At 44.0% G+C, this 24,121-nt stretch overlaps 1 protein-coding gene across 7 annotated transcripts in view; it reads left to right on the top strand.

Annotated features, from left to right (window-relative positions):
• The window catches only part of SYT16 (synaptotagmin 16), a 75,110-nt gene extending 51,513 nt beyond the window's left edge, over window positions 1-23,597 (top strand). For all 7 annotated transcript variants that reach the window (XM_030002184.1, XM_030002135.1, XM_030002175.1 and 4 more), the window contains 3 exons: window positions 994-1,437; window positions 2,514-2,703; window positions 14,787-23,597. In XM_030002184.1, coding sequence (XP_029858044.1) covers window positions 994-1,437; window positions 2,514-2,703; window positions 14,787-15,100 — 948 coding nt within the window. In that variant the 3' untranslated portion in view covers window positions 15,101-23,597. The remainder of the gene's footprint in view (window positions 1-993; window positions 1,438-2,513; window positions 2,704-14,786) is intronic.
• Window positions 23,598-24,121: the final 524 nt, after the last annotated feature.

Below are 24,121 nucleotides of genomic sequence, written 5' to 3' on the forward strand. Positions count from 1 at the left end.
CTACGTTTTGGATTTGTGTTGAAAACAGTCTTGATAATACAGGGATGTTTTCCTTGCTGCTGAGCAGTGCTTACACAGAGTCAAGGCCTTTTCTGCTTCTCACCCCACCAGTGAGTAGGCTGGGGGTGCAGAAGAAGTTGGGAGGGGACACAGCTGGGACAGCTGACCCCAGCTGACCAAGGGGATATTCCAGACCATTCCATATGACGTCATGCGCAGCATATAAAGCTGGGGAAAGAAGGAAGGGGGAGACGTTTGGAGTGATGACGTTTGTCTTCCCAAGTCACTGTTATGTGTGATGGAGCCCTGCTTTCCTGGAGATGGCTGAACACCTGCCTGCCCATGGGAAGTAGTGAATGAATTCCTTGTTTTGCTTTGCTTGCGTGTGCGGCTTTTGCTTTGCCTATTAAAGTGTCTTTGTCTCAACCCACGAGTTTTCTCACTTTTACTCTTCCAATTCTCTCCCCCATCCCACCGGGGGGGAGTGAACGAGTAGCTGTGTGGTGCTTAGTTGATGGCTGGGGTTAAACCATGACATTTCAGTAATGTAAAAAAATCCATTTTGAAAAAATTCCAGTGTATGTTCAAAGTAATAGGTTAAGTTGATTTTTTAACCAAATGAAACCAAAAGGTTTTATTAATGCCTCAAATTTGACATGAATGAAATTTAAAAAACCCCTTTGTTTAGTTTTTCCCTATGTAGATTTTTTGCAAAATTAACAGTCTCCTGAGAAACATTTAAATGTCGGTGAAACTTTTTGTTGGAAATGTTTCAACAAGTGCTGTTGTTTGCTTGATTGTATGGGGAATATTACATAAAATCAGGCAGTTGACTGTCACTGGCCTTTCAAGAAACAGTGGGATCCTTATTTTTCAGAGCAACTGCCTACACTTTTCAGCACAAGTGAGGAGAACAATTTCTTTGAAATAGAGTTGGGATCACAGAGGTAGTTGAACTCCAATGGAGGTTTTACTTCTTCCTTCTCTTTGCAGGAACATAATGAAGTGAACAGTGTACCAGCTCATCATGGTGCTCATGAGCCTATCTGTAAATGTGGTGATCTAGAGGTCATCTTCAGCTATAAAGCCTCAAGTCAAAAGCTAGTAGTTACTGTCTTGGAGGCCAGGGATATCCCAGACAAAGACCGCAGTGGTGTGAACACCTGGCAAGTGCACACAGTCCTGATGCCTAGCAAGAAACAGAGGGGTAAGACAAGTGTTCAGAGGGGACCCATCCCCATGTTCAAGGATAAAATTACCTTCAGTAAGCTGGAGCCGGAGGAGTTAAGCAGCCACGCCATTCGTTTCCGCCTCTATGCGGTGCACAAGATGGTTGGAGAGAAGATGATGGGAGAGCAGGTGTTCTACCTGAGCAACATCAGCCAGGAAGGGGAAGCGAAGGTGACATTGGTCTTGGAGCCAAGGAGTAACTTGAGCGTAAGTTTGATGAAAGAAATACGGAGTCTGTAAAATTTTTCATCTGGTGAATGGGGACCAGCTGTACCTGATATCTTTCATTCAGGGCTGTTAGGATGCAACTGGTGGATCTGTCCTACTGCCACTTAAAAAGTTATCAGTAAGTGGAAGCACAGGGCTTGTCTTCCCTACACAAAGATGTGCCTTATTAACAATGGCTCAGCTAGAAAGCTTACACAAAATGATGTAGACGTACTACATCTACGCAAGTCATCAAATGCTGTGCCATGCAGAAATAGTAGGTTGGTCCCAGAACCACCAAGGCTAATTACGTCTTAATTTCAACAAGTACAGTAGTTCTTGTGCACCATTATGTTGGTGGACCTGTACTACTGCCAGTGCGAGAGCTACCTTATTTGGCACTAGCTACTGGCTTGTGGATCTCTGTGTTGTCCAGTTTCCATGTTACCAGAAATGCTTAGTAATGTTCCTTTTCATGACAGATGGAAATGGAGAGGTGGGTAATGTGAGGAGGAACTGGCTGTGCTGCTTCATAGTCTTCCATGCACATCACAGTTGTATCCAGCTCTGGCTATGCCAATCAATTTGTGTAGATGAGCTCTATCATGATTCACTGGCTACAAAAAACTCAGTGAGAGGTTGTGCACATGAAATGAATAAAACATCATACTCGAGGTGAAGAGGGCATAGAGAGAGCATCATGGTAGCAAGGAAAGTAAGTAAGAAAATACACGGTACATGACCAAAAAACCCTAAACTGCAAAATTTATTCCATCCAAAAGCCATTGTCAAGGAGATTTACTGTGCATTTGATGTAGTAGGATGTATGCTTATCTGAGAGGCTTTGATTTACACTAGTGATAACACATTACGCAGAGTTCCTCATCTTAAAGAGAAAGTTCAGAGATGTGTTTTTGTAAAAGTGATGCTTTGATTCTTCTGGTGCCCCATCATAATTCATTCTTAGTCATTGTCATTTCTTAAGAGAGATCTTACTAAACAAGGCTACAAGATATAAATTAAGGGAGGGTGGTGGTGAATGTCCTGATGAGACTTTCAGTGCTCTTTCCCTGCAGAGTGCAGACTCTCAGCTTAGTCTGTCAGCAATCTCTCACAGTGATAGCGCTTCTTCAACACAGTCCCTGTCGCATGGAGGGGTGCCAGAGCTGCTCGTGGGATTGTCGTACAATGCCACTACGGGGCGGCTGTCAGTGGAGATGATCAAAGGCAGTCATTTCCGAAACCTCGCAATTAATAGGCCACCTGGTAAGTACTTTCACTGCTATTAAATAACACCATTGACTCAAAATTTGCTTTTTATTTTCTTCTTCAAGGTATTCAATTATGTCATTTCTGAGCTGGGTTTCCTTGCAGAGTATCTGATTGAAAATTAAAAGCATTATTTCAAATACGTGTGCTGGTAAATTTTACAGTGTAATTGGAGGCAATCATATGAAGACACAGCTGACGGGACAGTAATACCTGAATGACTCTTTTATTGCTTATACCTATACAACATCTGATTATGGCAAGAGTGCTATTATACCCAAAGCACAGAGTAATTCTCAGCAAATCCATAAAAAGAAAGAAGTGCTTTTCAAGTTATTATATGTTACCATGTGACCTACAGAGGCCCTGCCTAGTGCCATTAAGTGTTTCCCAGGGCTATACTTTGTTTGGTCCCCATGCTGTGCTGCTGAGTGCTAGGTGACCTGGTGCTTTTGGCCCTTCGGAAATCCTGCTGCTGTGAATTCTCTGCTACCGCACAAAAAATTTTTCTGCAGAAAGAAGATTTGAAAGTTGTTCTTCTGGGTGACAACAGTTGAATTCCCTTCTGCCGATACCTAAAGTCAAAAATGGAAATTGCTTTACAGTAGGTTTAATTAGTCCCTGAGCTGCAGTTAGTCCTTGAGATGGATAGTGGATGGACGGTGCTAATGGCCACAATATAGATGGGGTCATGCAGCCATAGTGCATGGTGTTATCTGCTTTGCTGGTGGTCTGCCTCATTCAGCAGTTGAATGGCAGGGCTGTATTCATCTCGTATTGTCCTTTTGCCTCCTGTCTGAAACCAGCAGCTAATGGCAATGTGAAATAACTTTTGTTTGTTTGTTGGTGTGTTTGCTTTTTCTGATGCGGTTGCCTGCCTGTCAAAGGTAATAACCTTTGACAGTTCCTTGCATTCACTGGATTTGACGTAGTATCTCCAGCCTGCAGAATGCTAAGATTGCTTTTGCAAGTTGCTGTGCTCTTTGGCCCAGAGCTAGCAAAGTATTTATTTAATATTTCTGTATATGGATATAAAAACTTAAGTTTCCGCTAAACTATACTTCAGTATATTACAGAAATAATCTGTGTTGTCAGTCAGTCCCTCAAAAATTAAGGGCAAGTCTATGCAACAGTAAAACACGACCCCAGTCTGTGTAGCCCCAGCTAGTCTTATAGTAGCTGTGGCAACATAGGTCTCCATGTGAGTTACTTGAAGACGTGTTCTTGTTTGCATGTAGATGTTTTATTAAAAGGTTTCAAGTTGGGACCTTTTTACTAATTTAAAGCAAAGGTAGACTAAGACAAGAGTCTACCCACATGCTCTAGCAAGCAAGCTCGCTTGTGTTTATATATGCTGCAGTGTAGATACACTCTAAAGTTTTATTCTTAGAAATGAAATTAAAGTAGTCCCAATATAGGTCCGAGTTAATTTGCTGCAATTTTTTCTGGCTTGTTTTCATGTATCTACCTGTGGTATTGGAGTTTTGTCTCTTAGCTGCCTGAAGATGAGGATTATGCTGCAGTTCTGTTCTTAAATCAGGCCCTGCACAAGTTGTCTTGTATCTGGCTGGGTCAGGCATCTGTAATGCCCCACTCTTTTCCCATAAATGAAACGTCTTCACTGCAGAGAACTCAAATAATTGCCTTCCAGCTTACTACCTGCAATATCATGACCAAATTAGTGACATTTTTTGGTATTCTTCTAACAAATGTCTTTTTGGGTGCATGTTGTATAGCTCTGCGTGTTGCAGTAAGCTGAGCAACCCTATAACTCATTTTCTGTGAGTTGCTGGGGAGTTGGGTCTGTCCTGGGCCTCTGGTGGGATGAGGTTTGGCAGATTAGCTGTGTGTGCACAGGTTAGCTTTCAGCATGGGAAAGTTTAGCTGCCTTGATTAGACATCCCATATACCTTTTTAGCTGGTAGGTACGCAGGAGTGCAGTAGCGTGGTTGGCAGCATCTTTAAACCTGAGAAGCATTTTGTGTTTGTTGGTGAGATGAGAACAGGGCAGGATATGAGAAAAAAAGGCATTCCTTTAGGGAGCTTTCATTTTCAATTCTGCCTGAATTTTCCATTTCAGTGCTTGTAGGGCTTCAGATAAACGTAGTTAAATGGGTTTGATAAGCTAGCCAAAGTCTTCTGCCACGTAAACCTAATAGTCCTGACATTGTTTCATAACAGTTCTTCCATCTTTGCTGTTAAGGCTATCTTGAGTTGTTTCTTCGCATCCTTTCTGAATCCAGATCAACGTTAGCATTGTCAGATCAGTATCTCTCAGTGTTAGATCAGTCATTAGGTGAAACATGGAAATACGTAAATGATTACAGGCAAATTCCAAACCTCTCACAATCTGCTTCTTTTATTCCAAGTCACATTGTTTCTTCTGCATTCTGCATTGTTCTTCTGCGCCTATAAAGTTCCCAGCAGTGTGGTGAGAAAAGGAAAACCCAGTGAAGCAGAAATTGAAAGAAGTCAAAAAGAAGGAAGAAAACAAGAGCTTGTCTCAGATGCTGGAGCAGGATTTCACTGATAACTCCTGCAGGCACTGCAGAGGAGTGCTGTGAGGTCCGATCGTTACTGTCTGAAACGTGCTGGTGGCTGAATGAGATGCTCAATAAGTCCTTCGCTAGGTGAAAACTAAAACTGCTATCTCCCTTTCTGGAGGGTGAGCAAATAGCCCTTGTGTTTTCTCAAATACGCCCTATCTGCGGTTCTGTTGTTTGAGGCTCAAAGGGAGTGATTTATTTCCTTAAAGTATCATGGGGATTTCAGACATAATAGTGCTTCGGGACACTTAAATACCAAGCCCAAACTGCTATTCAGGGCAGCCATTTATGGTAAGACTGAGAGAAGTCAATGGGCAGAATCCATCTCCATTCCCAGCCCTGCATGCACAGAGCCTGTACAGTATCCATATGTGGTCCTGTCGCAGCCCAGTGGTTTTAGTATTGGCTGATGATGATAGCTGCAGCTATGGGGAGTGACAGGAGAGTCTTGCACGACAGCAAATTCTCCAGCTGTGCTTTTTGCCCACCTTGACCCTCTCTCTTCTCTGCCACCTGGGGTCCTGCACAGGTGAGCTCAGCATCTCCTGCAGCGTGCGTGCTCCCTCCTTGGCATCCTTGCATGGGGATTCCTCTGCGTGCAGAAGAAGGAACTGGACTGGGGCATCGGTGATTTTAGGTGTTAAAGACTGCAGAGGCTAAAACAGATGGTTTTCTGGAGAAGGAAAGGCAGATTGTGCACGTCTCAGTTTTTCCTGGGCACGTCTTCTCCTTCACTTAAACCTTTAAATGGGATGCAGAGAGTTAAACTGAGTCAGGTAAATATCAAAGTCATGGGTGCTTACATGGGTAATAACTGGGTTAGAAAAGAGCTGGGCAGCTTACAGAGACTTAAATCTTGCAAGCAGTGTCTTTTCTTCAGGTCACATGTGTGGGGTTTAAGGATAGTTTTGTTGAGGATTAGTGCCCGGGTATTGTTCTGGGGAACATGCTGAGTTATAGGCCTGAGTCTACTCTCCCTGATCAGGCAAATAGATCCATTATCACTCAAAACACTTAAGAGCACTCAGGAGTATGGCTGCTGCATTGGACTGTAAATTATCAGTGCGTGCCAAAAAGCCTCATGCAGAAAAACATCTACGGTTTTGTCAGATGTGGACACCCTAGGTATTTTAGTGCTAATGGTTTGTGTGCTGTGCACCTTATTCCCTTTGGTTCTTGTAAAAATCATTAACCTGTGCTAGCATTTTGTACGGGTTCATATTTTGGTCTGTGGTATCTTCTTAGAACAAAACCTAGTGTGTTTGTTTAAAGGATGTTTACTTAAAAAAACCTAACGAGAGAAGCCTACAGCACTGGCAGACGTGTCTTTAAAAATTTATAACCAGTTACATACTATGTCCATGGTAGTAGTACCTCGGGATTGTAGTGATGCACCAGGAATCATTTGTGCTAGTCGGTGTATAAACATGCAACAGAGAGATGGTCTCTGCCCACATGATATTTAACCTTCATCAGCTGCTCTGCTGGGTGCAGTTCTCCTCTAATCCAGCCTTCGTTCTTTCCCCTTTTGCATTTCTTTCGGGGTTTATGTCTGTGTGTAATGCAATTTGAGAAGGACTATTGTAAAGAAATTCCCTCAGCTAAGAAAAGTCCTCCAAGCTTTTCAGCAGCTGTGGAATTAATCACACATAATAATTACATCCATACATGATCATTATTATACCAGCAGGATATTAACTCCATTGAACAAATACAATAGCATTAATGCTAGAAAAGACAGGAGGGAGAGAACAAGCTATCAGGATTTCTATTTGGAACAGGAGAAATTCTTGAAGTAAAGACTTGTCTGAAAACAAACATCTACCTGAGCCACAGATAACAACGCCAAGAATTACGGAAGGTGCTCCCATAGGAAAATTAGGATCCTTACATGGTATTTGTTGCTCTGGTATCAGAGTGCTTGAAAGCCATCAGTGGATTTTATTTTATCAACTTGTTTGTGAGGGAAGGAAAGTTGTTATCCCTGTTTCATTCCTGGAGAACTAAGGCACAGGTTAATTTCTTTAATTGCTCCCAATCAGACCAGGAAGCTGAATAAAAAAAATAACTTTTAACCTGCATATCTTGCTCTGAACAGGGAACTTGCATGAGCTCCTAAAGCTCTGTAATTCATGCTTCCATCTCATCAGTAATAGAAGGGGGATCTGTACCAGGGCAAGCTGGGGTGGATTCAGTCCTCCAGAGACCTTGGTTAACAGAGCAGTAGAGGTGCTGGGCAGCTACTTGCTGCTGCGTACTAGCCAGTCGGTCACAGTAAGCTTGTACAAGACCACCTCTCCTTCTGCATCTTTTTGTTGCCCATCCTTGAATATAGCTTGAATAAACTTACTATTGTAAGTTTGTTTATCTTATAAGATCAGCTGAGAAAGTTTTGTTCAAGGTGGTAAAGATGAGGCCAGCTGCGAGGAGCCCCAGAAGGAGGTCTAGTAATGAGCAGCTGGGCAGTGAGGTGGAAGATGAAGTGTGGATGAATATAAGGTATCGCGTGGTGGCAGGGGTGGAATTCAGACTTAATCTGGATGGACTGAGAGCCACTTGGGAGTGAAGTACTAGGCTTATAGTAAATAGCTCCAGGAAAGTGTCCACTCAGGGATCAGCAGCAGTAGTGAAAAAAACAAATGTTAGAAATATACAGAGGGAAAAAAGAAAAATTTATGTTTGACTGTGAATATACAGTTACCAGTGTAATGAACACCGTGTTGAGTTTTGGCTCCCTCCATTCAAATAGAATATGGCAGAACTGGAAAGATGTGGTGAGGAGTGTCGGAGACAACTGGGGGTATGGGAGCAGCTTCCAGTGAGCTGCAGCTGAATAGACTGCACCTCCTACGATGCTACAACGAAGGGAGATGGGGGAAGATTTCATGGACGTTTATGAAATCATAAGTGTTGTTGAGAAAGTGAATTGGCAACAGTTATTCATTGTCTGTCCTGATACAAAACCAAAGGGTCATAAAATGAAGCGACGAGGTAGTGGGTCCTGAAAAGGAGACAGCTCTTCACTTACGCTATTGAGTTCCTCACTGCAGAATGTTGTGGATGCTAGAAGTCTACTTGAGTTTGGTACAACACAGGACAAATTCACAAAGAAAGCTCCACTGAGGACCATTAAGTACAAAGACACTGCCTCTGACTGAGGAAGTTCTTGAGTCACAAATCACCAGAGATTGGGAGAGTATTTGAGAGAGAAACAGCATATGCCATATTTGCCATATTTTTATAGACTTACCAAGGCATGTGGTATTGCATACTGTTGGGTGGAGGGACTGGCTTGGTACAGCTCTTCCCACCACATGTGAAACCTGGGACTGATTAGGCTCAGAAAAGTGAGTCACAGAATAATGGACTTTTAAGGAATGATTGTGAGATTTTTGTGGGGGAAGTTCCATGATAATTAGACATCTAGTGATAGCATGCAGTTATCCAGTAATGTTTTCAATAGTTTTATATTTCTAAAATGCCTATGGAAAATATAATCCATGTTACACTTTCTGCTTATAAAAATGAAGCTATTTCTGAATCAAAGGAGTACATCTGAAGTGGAATGTATGGTGATGCCTCTCCCACTCCCATAGCTGTGAACAAGAAAATAAATATTTTTTTTTTCCCCCCTCCCAAAACAAGTAGAAGACAAAGCCATTGCTTCCAGGGTAGAACTCTCCTAATTCCAAATTTCAGTTGGAGCTGAATGTTTAGTACAAATCTGCAGTGGCTCTACAGAGCAGTGTTTGCAGGAGATCTGATGACAGGCTGTATAATAAAGTCATGCCTGTGGGCACCACTGCTGGAGGTGAGAAAAGCCAGGCTGAAGCATCCCTTACATCACGCTGCTACCATTGCTGTTGCCGAGAAGGTGTGCATTCATGCTTTCTGATAACGCTCTTGGTTGAAGTTCCCACCCCCTCTCTGAGGCAGCAGCAATGCATAAAGCCCAATGTACTTTGTGGAAAGTGTTGAAATGCCCTTATTACAGGAGAGTCACCGTGGGCATCTGGAGAGGTGTCTGTGTTATGCTGTAGCTGTGTCAGACTGGACTAAAGCTGGACCTGCTCAGGGCTGGAGAGTACAGGGAGGTGGTAAGCTGGCTCCGCAGCCCGACACGTGTCCCGGGTGAGGGCTGGCACTGTAAAATGGAGTGGGCATGGGGTGTTGTGGCAGCAGAAGAGGATCACCAAGGAACTGGGGTCGGAGGCTCTCTGGAAGCAGCTTTCCTTCCCTAGAGACCTGGGCACTGCTTCCAAGCAGCCCTCATCTCCTGCCCCTCTGCAGCCCGTCTCCTTGCATGAAACAAGTCACTGATACTGGCAATTCCCTCCCATCAGGCCAAACAGTGCTTCCAGGCAGCAGCGCACTCTTTTCTGCTGCATTTTAAATTAAAGGCACTGCCGGTCAGTTCTCTAACGACTCGCGTGTCATGAAGGTTGCCAGATCCCAGCCTCTCCCTTGCATGAGAGCTGCCAGCTGCGGGAGAGGGGACCTGAGCAGCAGAGGCTTGGTGGAACAGGGGAAGAAAAGTTGGCTTCTCGGTAACATAGTAGGCAGCTCTCAGCTCTTGTATGATTTACAGAGTAGGCCACAAGCTGCCTCTGGCCTAACTAGACTTTCATGATGTGGGGTTGGGAACAAAAGCTTGGGTCTAATTCTCCTCCCTGCCTTTTTCCCAGCTGCAGTGAGCCAGGTTCAGAGTTTTTCTGCCCCACTGGTGGTTTAATGGGGAGATAAAGCCATGACTAATGGAGCAGTAGTCTTCTGGGTCTCAAACTGAGACCTCGCGTTGAGCTGCACTGTACAGAGTAGCACAGAGTCGAGCTCTGGGGCTGCTTTGCCACACAATGCTGCCATTTATTATGTAGGCTAGGAACGTGGGCCTGCCAGCTGGGTGAAATTAAGCTCTAGGCCCAAGGCTTTATTTTACTGCGGCTGTTATTAGTCTGGATTGCAGCATGCTGACATGGTTATAATGCTTTTGGAAATGAGCTAGCTTGCCTGGAGCACAGGTGGGAAAGTCCGTACGGCACTGTGTTGTACGCTGCAGTCCACAGACCCAAGGGGTCAGGAGTCTTTGGTTGTTTATTTCCTTTCTAAATATAAATTCAAGCAGGGGGTTAGACGCTTTTGTATTTGCAGTGTTTTTGTTCACGGGTCAGCTTTATTAATAATGGTGGAGCTTAGGGTAAATGAAAGCAGAATGCACACTATGGTCCCTGCTCCAAAAACGGGAACGTATAAATTATAGTTGATTATTCCCCTGAGCTGTCGTTATCGGTTAGTTCCCTTAGAAGGATGATGACAGAAATGGGTCATTAGAAGAATCGCGGATAAACTGATTGCCTTTGCAGATGAGCTCTCAAGAGATGTTTTATGGTTGGGGCAGTGTTGATGGAGACGGAGCAGTTTGCACGAGGAGAGGTTTGGCCAAACCTCTGGAGTAAGATTATGCAGCGCTAGCCCAAAATGTGTCTGGCTTCTTGCAGCATTCCTTGATTTAGTGCTTTTCAGTCTGGTATTAAATGCAGAGGTGTTGATATTTTATGTATACGTGAACATTGTTCAATCCACTCATATCAGACACGAAAGATGAGTTTAGAGTGAAAATTATCTGTAGCAAGAACTTCTGTTCCAAAGCCTATATGGAAGGGAGAGCCTGGTGGATGCGGTGCTAAAATTGGTCTCGGCAAAATTAGACTTTGTTCTTGCTTCTTCACAGACTTCTGTGTAACCGTGGGCAAGCTGCAGTCTCAGACACTCCAAGATATTAAAAGGTCACGCTTTTCTTCATGTCAGTGAGATAGGTGCCAAAATAGAAGGTGAGCACTTAGGCATTTTAAAGAATGTAAGCCTTAATCTCTCTTCTCCTTTTGTGCTTGACAGAGGTGGCATGAAAGTAAATACACTGAGGAGCGTAGAGTGCTGAGATACCACAGTAATGAGGCCATTACTGAATCTGAGCATGTAATTAGATGGAAAATGTTTGCCTTCATAATGAATAGATGCTCTCACACATACATTCCTCAGTAAATTTTCAAGTTCATCCTTGCTGTAGTTCCACTAATTTCACTGGGTATCTCGGGATGGATTTTCTTTGGCAAAGCCAACCAGAGGGGAGAGCTTTCCATCTCAGAGGTCTAGACTGGACCACAAGGAGAACTAGGAAGTGTTTCCTGATAAGACAACTAAAAAGATGCTGCAAGGAACACAATGCAGTAAGGACAAACCACAATCTTAAAATGTAGTTAGTGAAGCAGAATAACAGCGCAGCCTTATACGTACCAGCTCTGCAAAGCAAATTTCAGATGCTAAATATATTATCCACACCTACTCTTTTATTTCTGTTCAGGCAAGATTGATTCTTTTGGCTGGTAAAATACACCGAGTGGAATAAATTTGAGAAGAATTAGCAACCTGATTTAGTTGTCACTTGCACTAGTTTTGTGCCTGTGTTTACATGGGGGTGAATAGGGCTCCTGGTATTAGCTCTGCCCTGAGCGTAGTCTCCTTCCAGTCTGCATGTTCTCACCTGATCCAGATGATACGTGCAGAATCCCTACTGACCTTAGTACTGTATAGACAGGGCCTTGGTGCAGAATTATGTAGCAGATCTGATGTGTATTAAAGAAAAAGCCTAATTTTCTGACTTTGATCTCTGTTAAGTTTAAGTCATTGGTTGTGCAATGCTCATTTTTCTTTAAAGCCAGCTATATTACTCCTCACTTGCAGAAGTCGCGGACTCAGTCAGGGGTGTGATATCCTAGAGTTTATGACTGCAAGAAACTCATCTATTCGTTGCCTGGAAAATTAACTGGAACATCCTGAAAAAGCATCCTGTGAGGTGTTTTAGCCATGGCACTTGCTTTACTGTTTAAACCTAAATCATTTGTAATGGTAGCATTGTCTACTAGATTGCTGCTGAATTATGCCATATGCTTCTTTGGTAGTATTGATTATAAATTGGTTGACTCCTTTGATGACTGCTAAAATGAATGTGCCTGCAGTTAGGTGTGATGAATCCCACCTGAGCTGCCAATACTGGTGGCAGTAAGAAGGAAGGATGATAGCAAGGTTTACTGAGAGGAAAATCTAGACCTCAGTCCTGTCCCCGTCTTCTCAGAAAGAGAGATACGGGCATGTGTGGGTGACCTTTCCCTCAAGTAGCATGGGAAGATAAGTTAAAAAAGTACTTCACCTGCTGTTAGTTACGTCGCACATTGCCATGCGCAGGTGGGATAGCAATGAGGGTGTTTGTAGCAGTCCTTGGCTGCATACTGCTTCTCCGCTCTGCCCATCCCCTGCCCCAGTACAGCCGGCAAAACCCTCCCAGCAGCTGCCAAGGGGTCCAGGGGCAGGACCTGTCCACTGCTGCTCCGTGCCCCGGGTCTGCCCTTGCTGACCGTTCCCAGCCCCTACTGTGATCCCAATCAAATGCCCTCACCCTCAGCAAAGCAGTTCTCAGAGGGTAGTGGGGAAAGCAATATGACACCAAGGACATACCTAGAGAAAAATGGAGGTATTGGGCCAGGAGCAAATAGAGAGGGTCTCCTCTCCATCAATTCCTAGGTCTCAGCACTCACCTCTCTTGTGTGTCAGCAGAAACGAGCCCCTTCGGCTTTCTGCCTGTAAATGGGATTGGTTTGGAAAATGCACTGAAATTATGTAGAAAATGTAAGCTTTCAATTTGAAAGAAAGAAAAATTTTAAAATTCGAACAGGGAATTGTACTCATTAGCTGCTTGTTTGTATTTAAAAATCAGCCTGGTGGAGATTTTTCACTGTTTTGAAATCCCCTCCTCACAAAAAAAAGGGTGAATACATCAAAAAAGTCTGTAAAACTCCTAGTCCCCGCTTACCTTTATTTCCAGGGAGTTCCACGCAGCCTCAGACCAGCAGCCAGGACTTCCACATGAGGAATGCTTCAGTGCATGTTATGGTTTGTCAGTGCAAAGCAAAGTGACATCTCTATGAGTACTGCAAGAGATTGTGTCTGGTAGTTATCTTGCGTGGTTTCACACTGAGTCGAGCTAGAAGAGAGAGTCCTCTCTTGGGCATTGTGTTTCTGATGGGTCTGAAGTTGTTACAGATTTCAGTCCCTCAGCACCACCAACATTGAATATTATTGTGGGAATTAGTCAACCTCTTGATAAAGCAGTTCCTTCCTTCCCAGATAAAATCAGGAAACTATTTCATGTCAGAGCTCTGCTTTTCTAACGAGTAGGTCTTTGTTGGCAAGATCTTCTTCATCTCCGGTGTTACACTGGGAGCCAAGCTGGCACCCCCAATTAATGATTGGACTGAACTTTCCCCGCAGTAACTTGATAGCTGTACAGCTGTGCAGGCTCACAATTTGCTCCTCGATTGTCAGTCTCCTGACAGCTTTTTCAGTGGAACAGTTTGAGAGGAGCGGAAAGCCCTGCTTTGGAGACACAGAAGTGTTTTCACACCTGAAGTGTAATTTCACACCTTGTGTTGCTCAGTAGATAAGTGCGTAAAATAGCACATCAAACGGGAACAGAAGAGGATAGACATGCTGTAGACAAGAGACGGAGGCTTGTTATTTATTTCCTATCTTCAGCACACTCTGAAATAATACTCACTTGCAGAAACCCAGGCACAGATTATGAAGGGATTAGGAGGGGACTTTTCTAGCCAAGGGATCTGTTATTGTCACGTGCAGAGTGAGGTGAAAACTTACACTGAGCTGGGTCTTTGGAGCACTTGGACCACAGAGCTCTCTCTGCCTGAGACCACAGTATTAGGGACCACATAACAGAGGTGAACTAATTAATACAGGAGGTAGCAAGAGTTTTAGGGGTGGATTTACAGGAACACTGACTTGGACCATCCCTTCCCTGTATCTGCTAAGCATTTTTCCTCCTTGTATTGACTTAAACAGTGAATAAAATTGACCTCGAGTCCACCGAAAAAGTAAGATGAGAATTTGGAAAAAGCCTTGAAACTATCATGTGAGATCAAGTAATTTCACTGTGTATGCAGGTTTCCTTTTCCTCTTTTTCAGGACCCTTTGTGTTTGCTATCTATCTCAAATAATAGGTCATAGAGGCATTCTTCCAAAGGAGAGTGGTGGAGAGGCAAGTGCAGCCAAGGGAAGTCCTGGTAAGACAGCCCGAATGAAGCTTGATTGTGAGGGAGAAGAAGGGAAGGTGCAGACACACCGTCTGATGTGGAGAATCCACAGAGATGCTCATAGTTTCAATTAGTCTTAGGTTTGCTAGGCTTGGGAACCAGATTTCCTGCTCTTTCCAAGAGAGCATGGCTGAAACATTCATCAGTTTCCTTCCTTTTTCTCCCCAGCTGAATATGAGGAAATCCAAGAGGTGCTTGCACCTGCTGCTTCTCACCCCATGGATTTTACTAAAGAGAGCAGTCCAGCCCTCATCTGTTATTCACTGCAGACAAAGCTGGTCTATTTGGAGGTTTTTTTGGTGGTTTTTTGACCGCTTGGGGCTTTTATTTAATCTGTCACCTGTGCCAAACATATTATTTCCTCTTTTTGTCCTAGACACCTATGGAAAGCTCTGCCTGCGCAACTCTGTGGGTCAGGAGATGTCTCGCTGCAAGACCTCCATCCGTCGAGGACAGCCCAACCCTGTCTACAAGGAAACTTTCATCTTCCAGGTTGCCCTCTTCCAGCTCTCTGATGTCACGCTAATGATCTCCATATACAACAGGCGCAGCATGAAGCGCAAAGAGATGATCGGCTGGATTTCCATGGGTCAGAACAGCAGTGGAGAAGAAGAGCAAAGTCATTGGCAGGAAATGAAGGAATCAAAAGGGACGCAGGTCTGCAGGTGGCACACACTACTGGAGTCCTAGTGGTTACCAGGGCAGCCTGAGGGTCCTGGGACTATGGGCTGTCTTCCCTTGTTCTCAGTCAGCAGAAAACAGCTATCCCATGGCAAGCACCGTGCTCTGACAGGTCACGTATGCTTTAACCTGACTTCGGTGTCAGCAGTCATGGGTATTAAAGGTGGAAAGGCCTGGGAAGCAAGTTTAGTTCCCATCTTTCCAGGTTGTCCTGCATTTTTCTACATTCAAATAATTAACCCTAGGGAGAAGGAATGGGAATACCTACAAAATCCTTTCCTTGGTTAGTGTCTTGCTCATTTTGTCATAGGCTTAATCATCACAGACTGATTTTGATGCTGCTTTCTTCTGGGGTAAACTGTCTCCTCCCTCCCTCCTCTTATTTATATTAATGAAGTTTGCAAATATTCTTGACACGCAGATAGCTCCCAGAAAGGCTAACCTGCATGCAGATCACATTCTCTCCCTTTTATTATTGTGTTTCTAAGTCCTAGAAATAAGCATTTGATACCACTGTAGACTGGATGATATATTTTTCAGGCAGCATGGGAAAGCACTCTTGAATTCTCTGTCAACTTTTAAGTGCCTAGACATTACTACCGTTCTCCTGTACTAACAATTGATATTAGGACTAAACACTACCAGTATTTTTAATTAGGCATCCTGTGCACTTGTTAGCCTGCGTTGCCATAGGTTTGCACGAGAGATAACTAGCATCAGTTTTATATTACAATTATACAGTGCATGTTTAGATGCTTAATTGAAGTTCATGGCTTCTGTCATCATGAATACCAAAAAAGACCAGAACAAGCTGCACATCCACCTTTGTGCCTGAATCACTCTTTTCTGCATCATTGTTTTGCCCATGTGTTACTTTTTTTTTTTAGAAGTAAGGTTCATTCAGAAAAGCATTTCTGTGAGCATTACACAGGAAAGCTTTAGATCTGTGATTTCTCTGTGATCCAGTTAAGCACAACTCAGTTTGCTGAGGGCTCTTCTTCAAATGTGCTATCCTGTAGTATCTTTTCGGGCTCTGAAAGGGGACCGTTTTTGGCACACTGAGCAGTAGAGGATGCCAGACCATGTCACCTCATCTTCGGGGCGAGCTCTCCTGCAGGCAAGGAGTAGGATCCGGGGGACCCCCCTAGAGGGGCTGCTGGCTCTGCTGAACTAACATCAGAGAAAAATATTACGCTTCCTGCCTCTAACGGAAAACAATGCAAGGAGCAGGCTTGCTGGATGAGGTGATGACACTTCTATGTAGTTACTTTTCAGACTATATTGTCATTTTCCATTTTAATCTTTTTTCCTGTCTCTGCGAGTTGGAGTCATGGAGACGATGGATAGGGGACATGTCTTTGTCTGCTACTTGACTACTGAAAGTTTAGCAGTTGTTAGCTGTTGCGATGCTGTACGTGACACAGCAGAGGATGTTAATTGTCTAGTCTAGTGATGGTACATAGGCAGTAGGGTGCTGAGATCTTCCAATACTATCAGGTGCCCAGTCTCCTGTTCCCCACGCTCTCTAAGAGAGGACTGGCATTTGCCCATTCCTGCAAGACACGGGAAATATTTTCCTGAAAAGGTTTGTCTGTACTGAATCACTTCATGTTTTGTTTTTGTCATTTACTGAGACCTGGCACCAAATTCTGCCTCCTGTTGCACCACAGCTGTCTCCTTCCCTTCAACGGTGCTGTGCAAAACTAACTAGTGCATATTTCGGCACTGGCTGTTTGACCAAAATTGAACCTCAGTGCTGGTTTGCATCACATCCAGGCTAGCCAGACCCTGCGGGGCAGTGGTGTGATACACACAGGTTATCACTTGGTGTCATACACACAGGCTTTGTCTGTCCTCATGAGGCAGACAGAATAATCTGCATGTAGAAGGACTTCTGGTATAGGTGATACAAATTATTCTACAGGCCATGGTTTTATATAGTCTTATCACTTACCTGTCTGAGCATCATTTTTCCGGTGAGACTGATGGGTATCCTATGCAGGAGGGATGTCCTCCACTGCCTAGATAAGCTGGAATAATATCTGCTTTGCACTATTGGGGCTTTGTATCACAAAGCAGGATCTAACCCAAATGCAGCTCAGCAAACAAATACAGTTTTGACTGCACTGTTAATGCTGCTGTATTACCAATGCAAGAGAAAATGAGTATTTGAGTGGTAACCAGCAGAATAGAAATGTTTTTTTATCATGTACTTTTCTTCTGGAAAAGAAGTAAAGGAAACAGCCCAATTCAAAACGTGCATTTGCTGATTTCAGTTGTTTTCAATTCTCTGCATCTTTTTTCCTGAACTGCATAAAATGTATATACAAGTGTTTCTAAGTAATTTTATTATCTGGGATGTCTGTGTATAATAAGCTTACTGAGATTCTCTTCATAATTTCTTGAACCTGCAAAGTGTTGCTTATGCTTACTGATTAGCTAAGGGAAAAGTGTAAGTTGATAATATGTTTCAGCAGTGAGCTGAAGATAACCTAGCTTTATAATAGTGTGATAAAAAAAAAATCCTTGGAAAAGATAGTTTTAAAAAGCAATGCAGTAAACTGGTTTTGGACTTCCATGCTGTTCTCACATCAAGATCTTTTCTGAACATACAGCATTAAGGGAATTGAATTTTAATATATAATTTCAGTGTAGCGTATTGAGAGTCAGAGGAAAGCAAGTGAAAATAGATTACTTGGAGTAAGTTAATATCTGAGCACATGTTAAAACTTTGCACTCTGATGGAAGCAGGTTGTTGCATCCTTGCAACAACATTTTGGCTTGATGTTTTACCAGAAGAATTTGGAGGGAAGGGAAAAGGGATGAAGCGAGGGGAGCACTGGGGTTTTGGAGCTGCTGCTAAACCTGTTGGCACATCTGTGCCTTGAGCAGTGCATTTGTGGGGTTCGTTAAGTTCCTACTGAAGCAATGGATGAATTTAGGAATCTTGGGATGAACACGGTGCTGGGGGTGCTCATGCTTGCTACCTGTATTTTGGGATTTTTTTTTTTTGCTTTTGTGCTTTATTTTTCTTTTCAGTATTGACTGTCTGTTCAATGAAGGCTTTGTAGCAGCTCTCCCATATTCCAGAGCTCCTGTAATTCTTCCCATTGACAGATTGAATTAGTCATTGCTAATATTGATACAAGCTGGGCTTGTGCTCATGGTCTTTCTTATGTAAATACCACTGCCCTTTCAGTCACTGCTTTAACCCCTTGTTTCCTTGGGAAGTGGCTGACAAGCCTGAATTTCCAGAAAGGTTTCCATTCCTTGGGAATCTTGACTTGCAGTTGGCTCTCAGTTGGCAGTGATCAGTAGACTCCTGGGGCCCTTGGATGCTCCACTGGCCTCCATCCACGTGGATGCCGATGCTGATGCCTGATCTCTGCTCCACGTGGATGCCGATGCTGATGCCTGATCTCGGCTTCTGTGGGGCTCCAGGTGGGGAGAAGAGCTGTGGGAAGGCCACGGCGAGTTCAGCAAGCAGGAAAGGAACAGCTGACCCGGTTCTGAGAATCCTCGGGCACTTGCAAGTCCAGATTATGGAGGTTTTCTAATGCACTCATGTTTTCTAAGATAATTCATCCCTTTTTGACACCACTGTCTGGGATCCCCTTATAGCTTATTTGAATTTTCTTCTCTTAGAAAAAAAAAAAAAAGCCTGAAAACCCACAAAACCATTGTGTGGGAAGGAACTAACTACACTGGCGTAAGCCCAGAATATTGTGGGCAACTGGATACATCTCTGTATCTCGAACAGTGGCATTCAGCTAGTTGCAGTCTGTTCCTTCCTTGGTCCCTCTCCAGCCAGCACGCCCCTGTCCTGCTAGGCTTTCTGCTGTTATTTTATTTTTTTGTTTTTAATGTGTATCGACAACAGAACAGAATGATCTCACCACGTTTATATTCCCTGTAATAATGCTGACTTTCAACTGATGCCCACAGAAATGAGTACCTCTTTTAGCCCAGTGAGCTACAGCTATAGCTTACTGAAGTGCCCATTTGTAGAGGCTTTATCTGGATGGTTTGCTACATCATTTGATTTGTTTAGGTTTCCTTTTTACCAGTGTCTTTAATTACCTGGACCCTGCTGTTGCCTGCTTGCTCCTGTCCCTCTGGCTTGTCTGCGTTTCCCTTGCAGGGTAATGTGGGTTGTGCAGCTGCTGGGACACACGGACAATACTTGGATATATTTTTAGCGGCTGCAGATCCCAAGAAGTTATTTGGTGCTTTACATAGTCGACTGATCTTCAGTCATGAGTGTCTTTAGATGTTCTTGGATGCACAGAACCAAAGGCTGCCAGCTGCTATTGATCATTTATCTAGCATAAAGCCTAAGGTGGCAGCTTGGCAGAAGAGCAGGCATTTCCTCTGGTGGCAGTTCATTTTCTCCTTCAGTTGAAGCTGGTGATGACCTTGGAGCTAGTGTGCCTGCAGAGCTTTCTTTCCACTCCCATATTTATCATCATCTTTAATCTGTATGATCACTGCACTTCATCTCTCTGCCTCTCAGCTGCCTTCTGCCCTTCAGCACGAAAGGTGGTGGACAGAAAGGCTGAGCAAAGAATATGGCCTTCCCTATTGCATTATCCCCAGGCTCAAGGGGACCTGACTCCTGGAGGGGTCATCTTAAAGTTATGATGCTCACGATCAAGACCTCGCCTCCCTGCTCTCTAGTGCACTTGTGGAGTTTGAAGCTTGTTGGTTGGGCTGTGATACTTTAATAATTACAAAGTAGTGACACCCGTTCACCTCAGTGTGGACCGAGTTAATGACAGAGGAAACAACCTGTTCTGTACTTGCTTGCTTCTTTTTTTTGTAGGCATCGTGTTCTGTAAAAGGACAACAGAGCCTGAAGGAATTAGTATGCAGGAGCATCCGCTTTCCATTTAAAATGCACTAACTGTGATGTTTGCAACTATGGTTTGAGGGGAAAAAAAAGCAGCCAGGGCTTGTAGAAGAGCTCACACTTTGAATGAGGCAGGTTTTCCCTTCAGCGTGCACTACCCCAGCAAATACATTCGCATACCCCAGGCACTGATGCTGGCTCCCAGCTGATCTGCTTCTGTGATAAAAGCAGCCAGAAGCTGACAGATCCTAAAGCTTGGAAAGACATACAGGATAATCCAACATAGCTGGTTTATGTGTTTATTTGGAATCTGGTGCAGATTTAACAAGCTGTCATGCAAGAAATGAAAACTCCAAGCAGTGGCCGGGAAGGTGGTGGGGAGGGAAGGCTCTCGGTGTGCTTGTGCTGCCGTAGACCTGGGACTTTGCTCGCTCTGTACTCCAGAAAGCAGCACAGCCGGGCTGCAGTGGCATCAAGCTTTAGCTGAAACCCAGTTTCTCTGCATGATTCCTTAGCTCCAGATCTGCTGAAGGCATACAAGTTAGGTTTTCTTCTTTTTTTTCGGTGCAGAGTGAGCTCGTGTCTTCCTGCAGCCTACGCTGTAGGCCTGAAGAAATGAATGTGTAAATATTTTGTCTCTCACAGCAGCCCAAGGTCATCTTTCTGGAACAGCAAACAGGCACAGAATCCAAAGAAGATCAGTCTGTCATGTGAGTAAGGTTAGCATCTGCACTTACAAATGACAAAGGCTATTAATCCTTATGCTGTAATCCCCAAGCTGTTTGCCAGCTGGCAGCAGGAAGATGTTCCTGCTCAACCCACACAGCTATCCATGTTTTTTCACCTTTATGAAGCAGATATAGGTCAATACTGACTGTAGCCTGGATAAAGAACTTGGTAGATACCATTCATCTCTTCTAGCGTTACAATCCCTCTCTTCTCCACACAAGCCATCTGTACAAATGAGGGTGTAAGAGGAGAGCTGTGCGCTGGGCTCTCCCTGTGCTGCTCCCTCAAAATAGAAGGCTGAAGGTGAGATTTTTTTTTTCCCCTTCTGCTCCTGACTTTGTCATGGGAGGATGAATTTTGAGATCTTGCTGCAGAGCTGAACAGCCTGAGCAAAGCTCTGTCACTGGAGAGGTCTTTACACACAGTGCAGGGAAAACTCAGTGCTTGTAGAAGGCAGATAAAAGTCCAGTGTTGAGACTTTTTTGATCCTAATTTGGGAACCTGCATGGGATTTCAGTATTGCCCATCACAGGGACATAAAAACCTGAATCCTACAAGTTGAAACCACTGTTGAAGCAGGAGGAAGTCTGCCGCTTGGCAGCGATGCAGGTAGGCTGTGGTAGTCTGTATGATCTTGCATAACAACAAACTGTATGGTCACCATGTTGCATCCAGTGAGTATTAGGCAGCTAAGGTTGGAAAAAGTTGAAGAAGAGACCCAAAAGCCACATGGGAGCTATGGAGCTCCATTCGGACCTGTTAGTTGCTCATCTCTTTAGAAAATTGGAAAGCACATCATTGGGTTTTACTTAACAAAAGTGGTTTAACAGAAGTCACAGCTCCTTGGGCAGCTGCAGGTGCAAGGAAGTGAGGACATCACCTCCTGGCTATTGAGTTTCCTCCTGGCTGTAATAGGTGACCACCAAATAGATACCAAATACTCTGGAAGTGTCTATCCCCTGTAACATCATATCCAGCGTGGGATGGTCTCATTGAGTAACAAGAGATGAAAAGCTGATCTTGGCCATGGGCGAAGAACGAGAAGGATTCAGGATTCAGACAAAAGCTAAATTCTTTCCTGAGTCCCACAACCATTAATTAGCCTTGACCTCCAGGGGGGGCATTTTATTGTGCCAAATACTTCCCTCTCCCTTCATTTCTCAGACTTAGGAGAACATTGCAAATTTCTCTCTTCATTAGCAGCTGGGAAAAGTCATCTAATTTTGCCAGCTTTCCTCATCCCTGTTGTGTCTTGTTAACACTTTCCAGGTGCTTTTCCTTCACACCATCTCCACCATCGCATCTCCCATCCTGTCATTAGTATCTATAGAGGTCTGCTCCAAGTCAGGTCCACGCCTGGTAGCAATATTTTATGTTCATGGTGCTCAGGATAAAACCTGTCCTCCAATCTCTTGCTGTCACTACGTGGCACCTCAAGCACAAGTTTTCCAATTAAACAGGTACCGCATCTCTCCCGTAGTCCTCTGCTGGCACTGCTGTGGTTTTTGTCTTGCTGGGCTTGTATTCTCAGCTGTAACTTCATTGACTTTTTCCCAGCAGAGGGTTTTGTTTGTCAAGAAGAGTAAATGAAGTAATCATTTGGTAGACTTAGCATTTAAATACTGCGTGGCATTTATATGTGTATATATAAAAATGTTTTTTTTGTGGTAGAGTGCCCCCAGGCATTTGCATGAAGCACATCTCAGTGTATATTTGGCTGTTGATTTAAATATACTGTATGTAATAAGTCATTTTTAGTGTGTATTGGCTTCTTTCTATATTGGAACGATATACCATTTCTGGCAGGTATATGTTTTTGTCATCTCACTGCTGCACTCACAGCTGGACAGTGGCTGAGGTGTGTGTGTGCATCTCCTCTTTCCTCCACACGCCCTATGACATGGTAGTCCTTCCCCTCCACCAGCTTTGTGGGTGGACATCCGTCGCTGCTGGGGTACGTTGCCGCAGGACAACGTTGTAAGCCTACTTACTGCATCTCCCTCCTGGTAGGGGTTTAGTAGAATAATCCGCCTTTAAGGTTTTTTTTCCTTTCGTTGCTGTCGTATCCCCAGCACAAACCATGGGCAGGGAGCAAGCTGGTTGGTATTCTGCGTAATTCAGCCCTGTGGCTGAGGGTGCATCAGGACTAATAAAGATCTCAGCTCTCCTTTCCCAGCCTGAGATGCACAAGCACAAAATTTATCTATAAATCGATCACTCTAAATAATAACAATACAGACAAATTAATAAAAATACCAGGTCCCTAACTTCTGTCGGTGCAAAAGCAAGTCTTCTAGAGCTTGAATTTATTGCTGAATTATTTTTATGATAAATACATCTATAAAAGGAGAATTGTTCATATTGTGAAGCTTATAAGAAACAAATTCCTGTACCCTTTTCACTTTTGTAAAGTTCAAAGATTTGCACTGAAAATTGTACCTTCGTTCTAGTTAATAAATGGCTGATACTGACTGGTGAGGCCACGAGAATGGTATGAGCATCATTTCGCTTGCTGTGTGTGTGATTGAAAGAGATATCTGAAGTACAAAACCATGATAAAAAAGATAAAAAATACGATGAAAAGATGTTTGGATATTCAACAGGAAGAGTGGTACGGGTTTATTCTTAGCTTTTCATGTACTTGACAATGAAACATTTTTATTCTACTTAAGTGCTAACGTGCATGATCATACAATATATTGCCTCTCGCTAATTATATGCTGCGTTACGAATACTAATGTCTAGATGATATCTGACTGGGAAAAAAAGCATTAAACCCAGCTTCTGCAGAATTCTGGGCTGAAATTATCCACACACACATACAACCATCCACACCTTAGAAACAGTCTTATTTTGTTATGGTGAACGCTGTTGTTGCAGGTTTTTATCAATAAAATAGAAGCAGATGGCTCATGTACACATGCAAAACCGGCGTATCTTCCTTTTTGTTCGTGATGTGGCAGAACCGAGTGAATATGCATCTAGGAGAGGTGGACGTGTTTTGCTCAGAACAAAGATGCAGGTGTCCAGTGCATAATGCATAACTGGGAGGAATGGGAAATATCCCCCCTCCTTGGTCCCCCTGTCCGTCCGCACGGACAGAGGGGCCCTGCGGCAGCAGGCGGAGGCTGCTGGGGGGCTTGGGGGGACTGAAGAGGTTCCCATGCCCCGCTGCATCTGCCTCCACGTGTATACTGCCTTTCAGCCACCCCTACGTGGGGAAGGAAAAGTGCTGGCTATGCGTTGGGTGTCTGCTGCTCCCCGGTCTCTCACCCAGCCCCCGGCAGGAGTTGGGGGAGCAGCCCCTCGCACCCAACTCTGCGGTGGTCCCCCCGCCGTCGTTTCTCCTGTACGCCCGTGGACGTGTTGGTACCTGCACCAGGGCACGTGTGGGTCGGCGTCACCAATGTGTCTCCTGTGTGTAGATACCAGCTTTGTTGGCATCCTGGCGG

Source organism: Aquila chrysaetos, chromosome 2 (genome assembly GCF_900496995.4).
Source record: "Aquila chrysaetos chrysaetos chromosome 2, bAquChr1.4, whole genome shotgun sequence".
Taxonomy (NCBI): Eukaryota; Metazoa; Chordata; class Aves; order Accipitriformes; family Accipitridae; genus Aquila; species Aquila chrysaetos.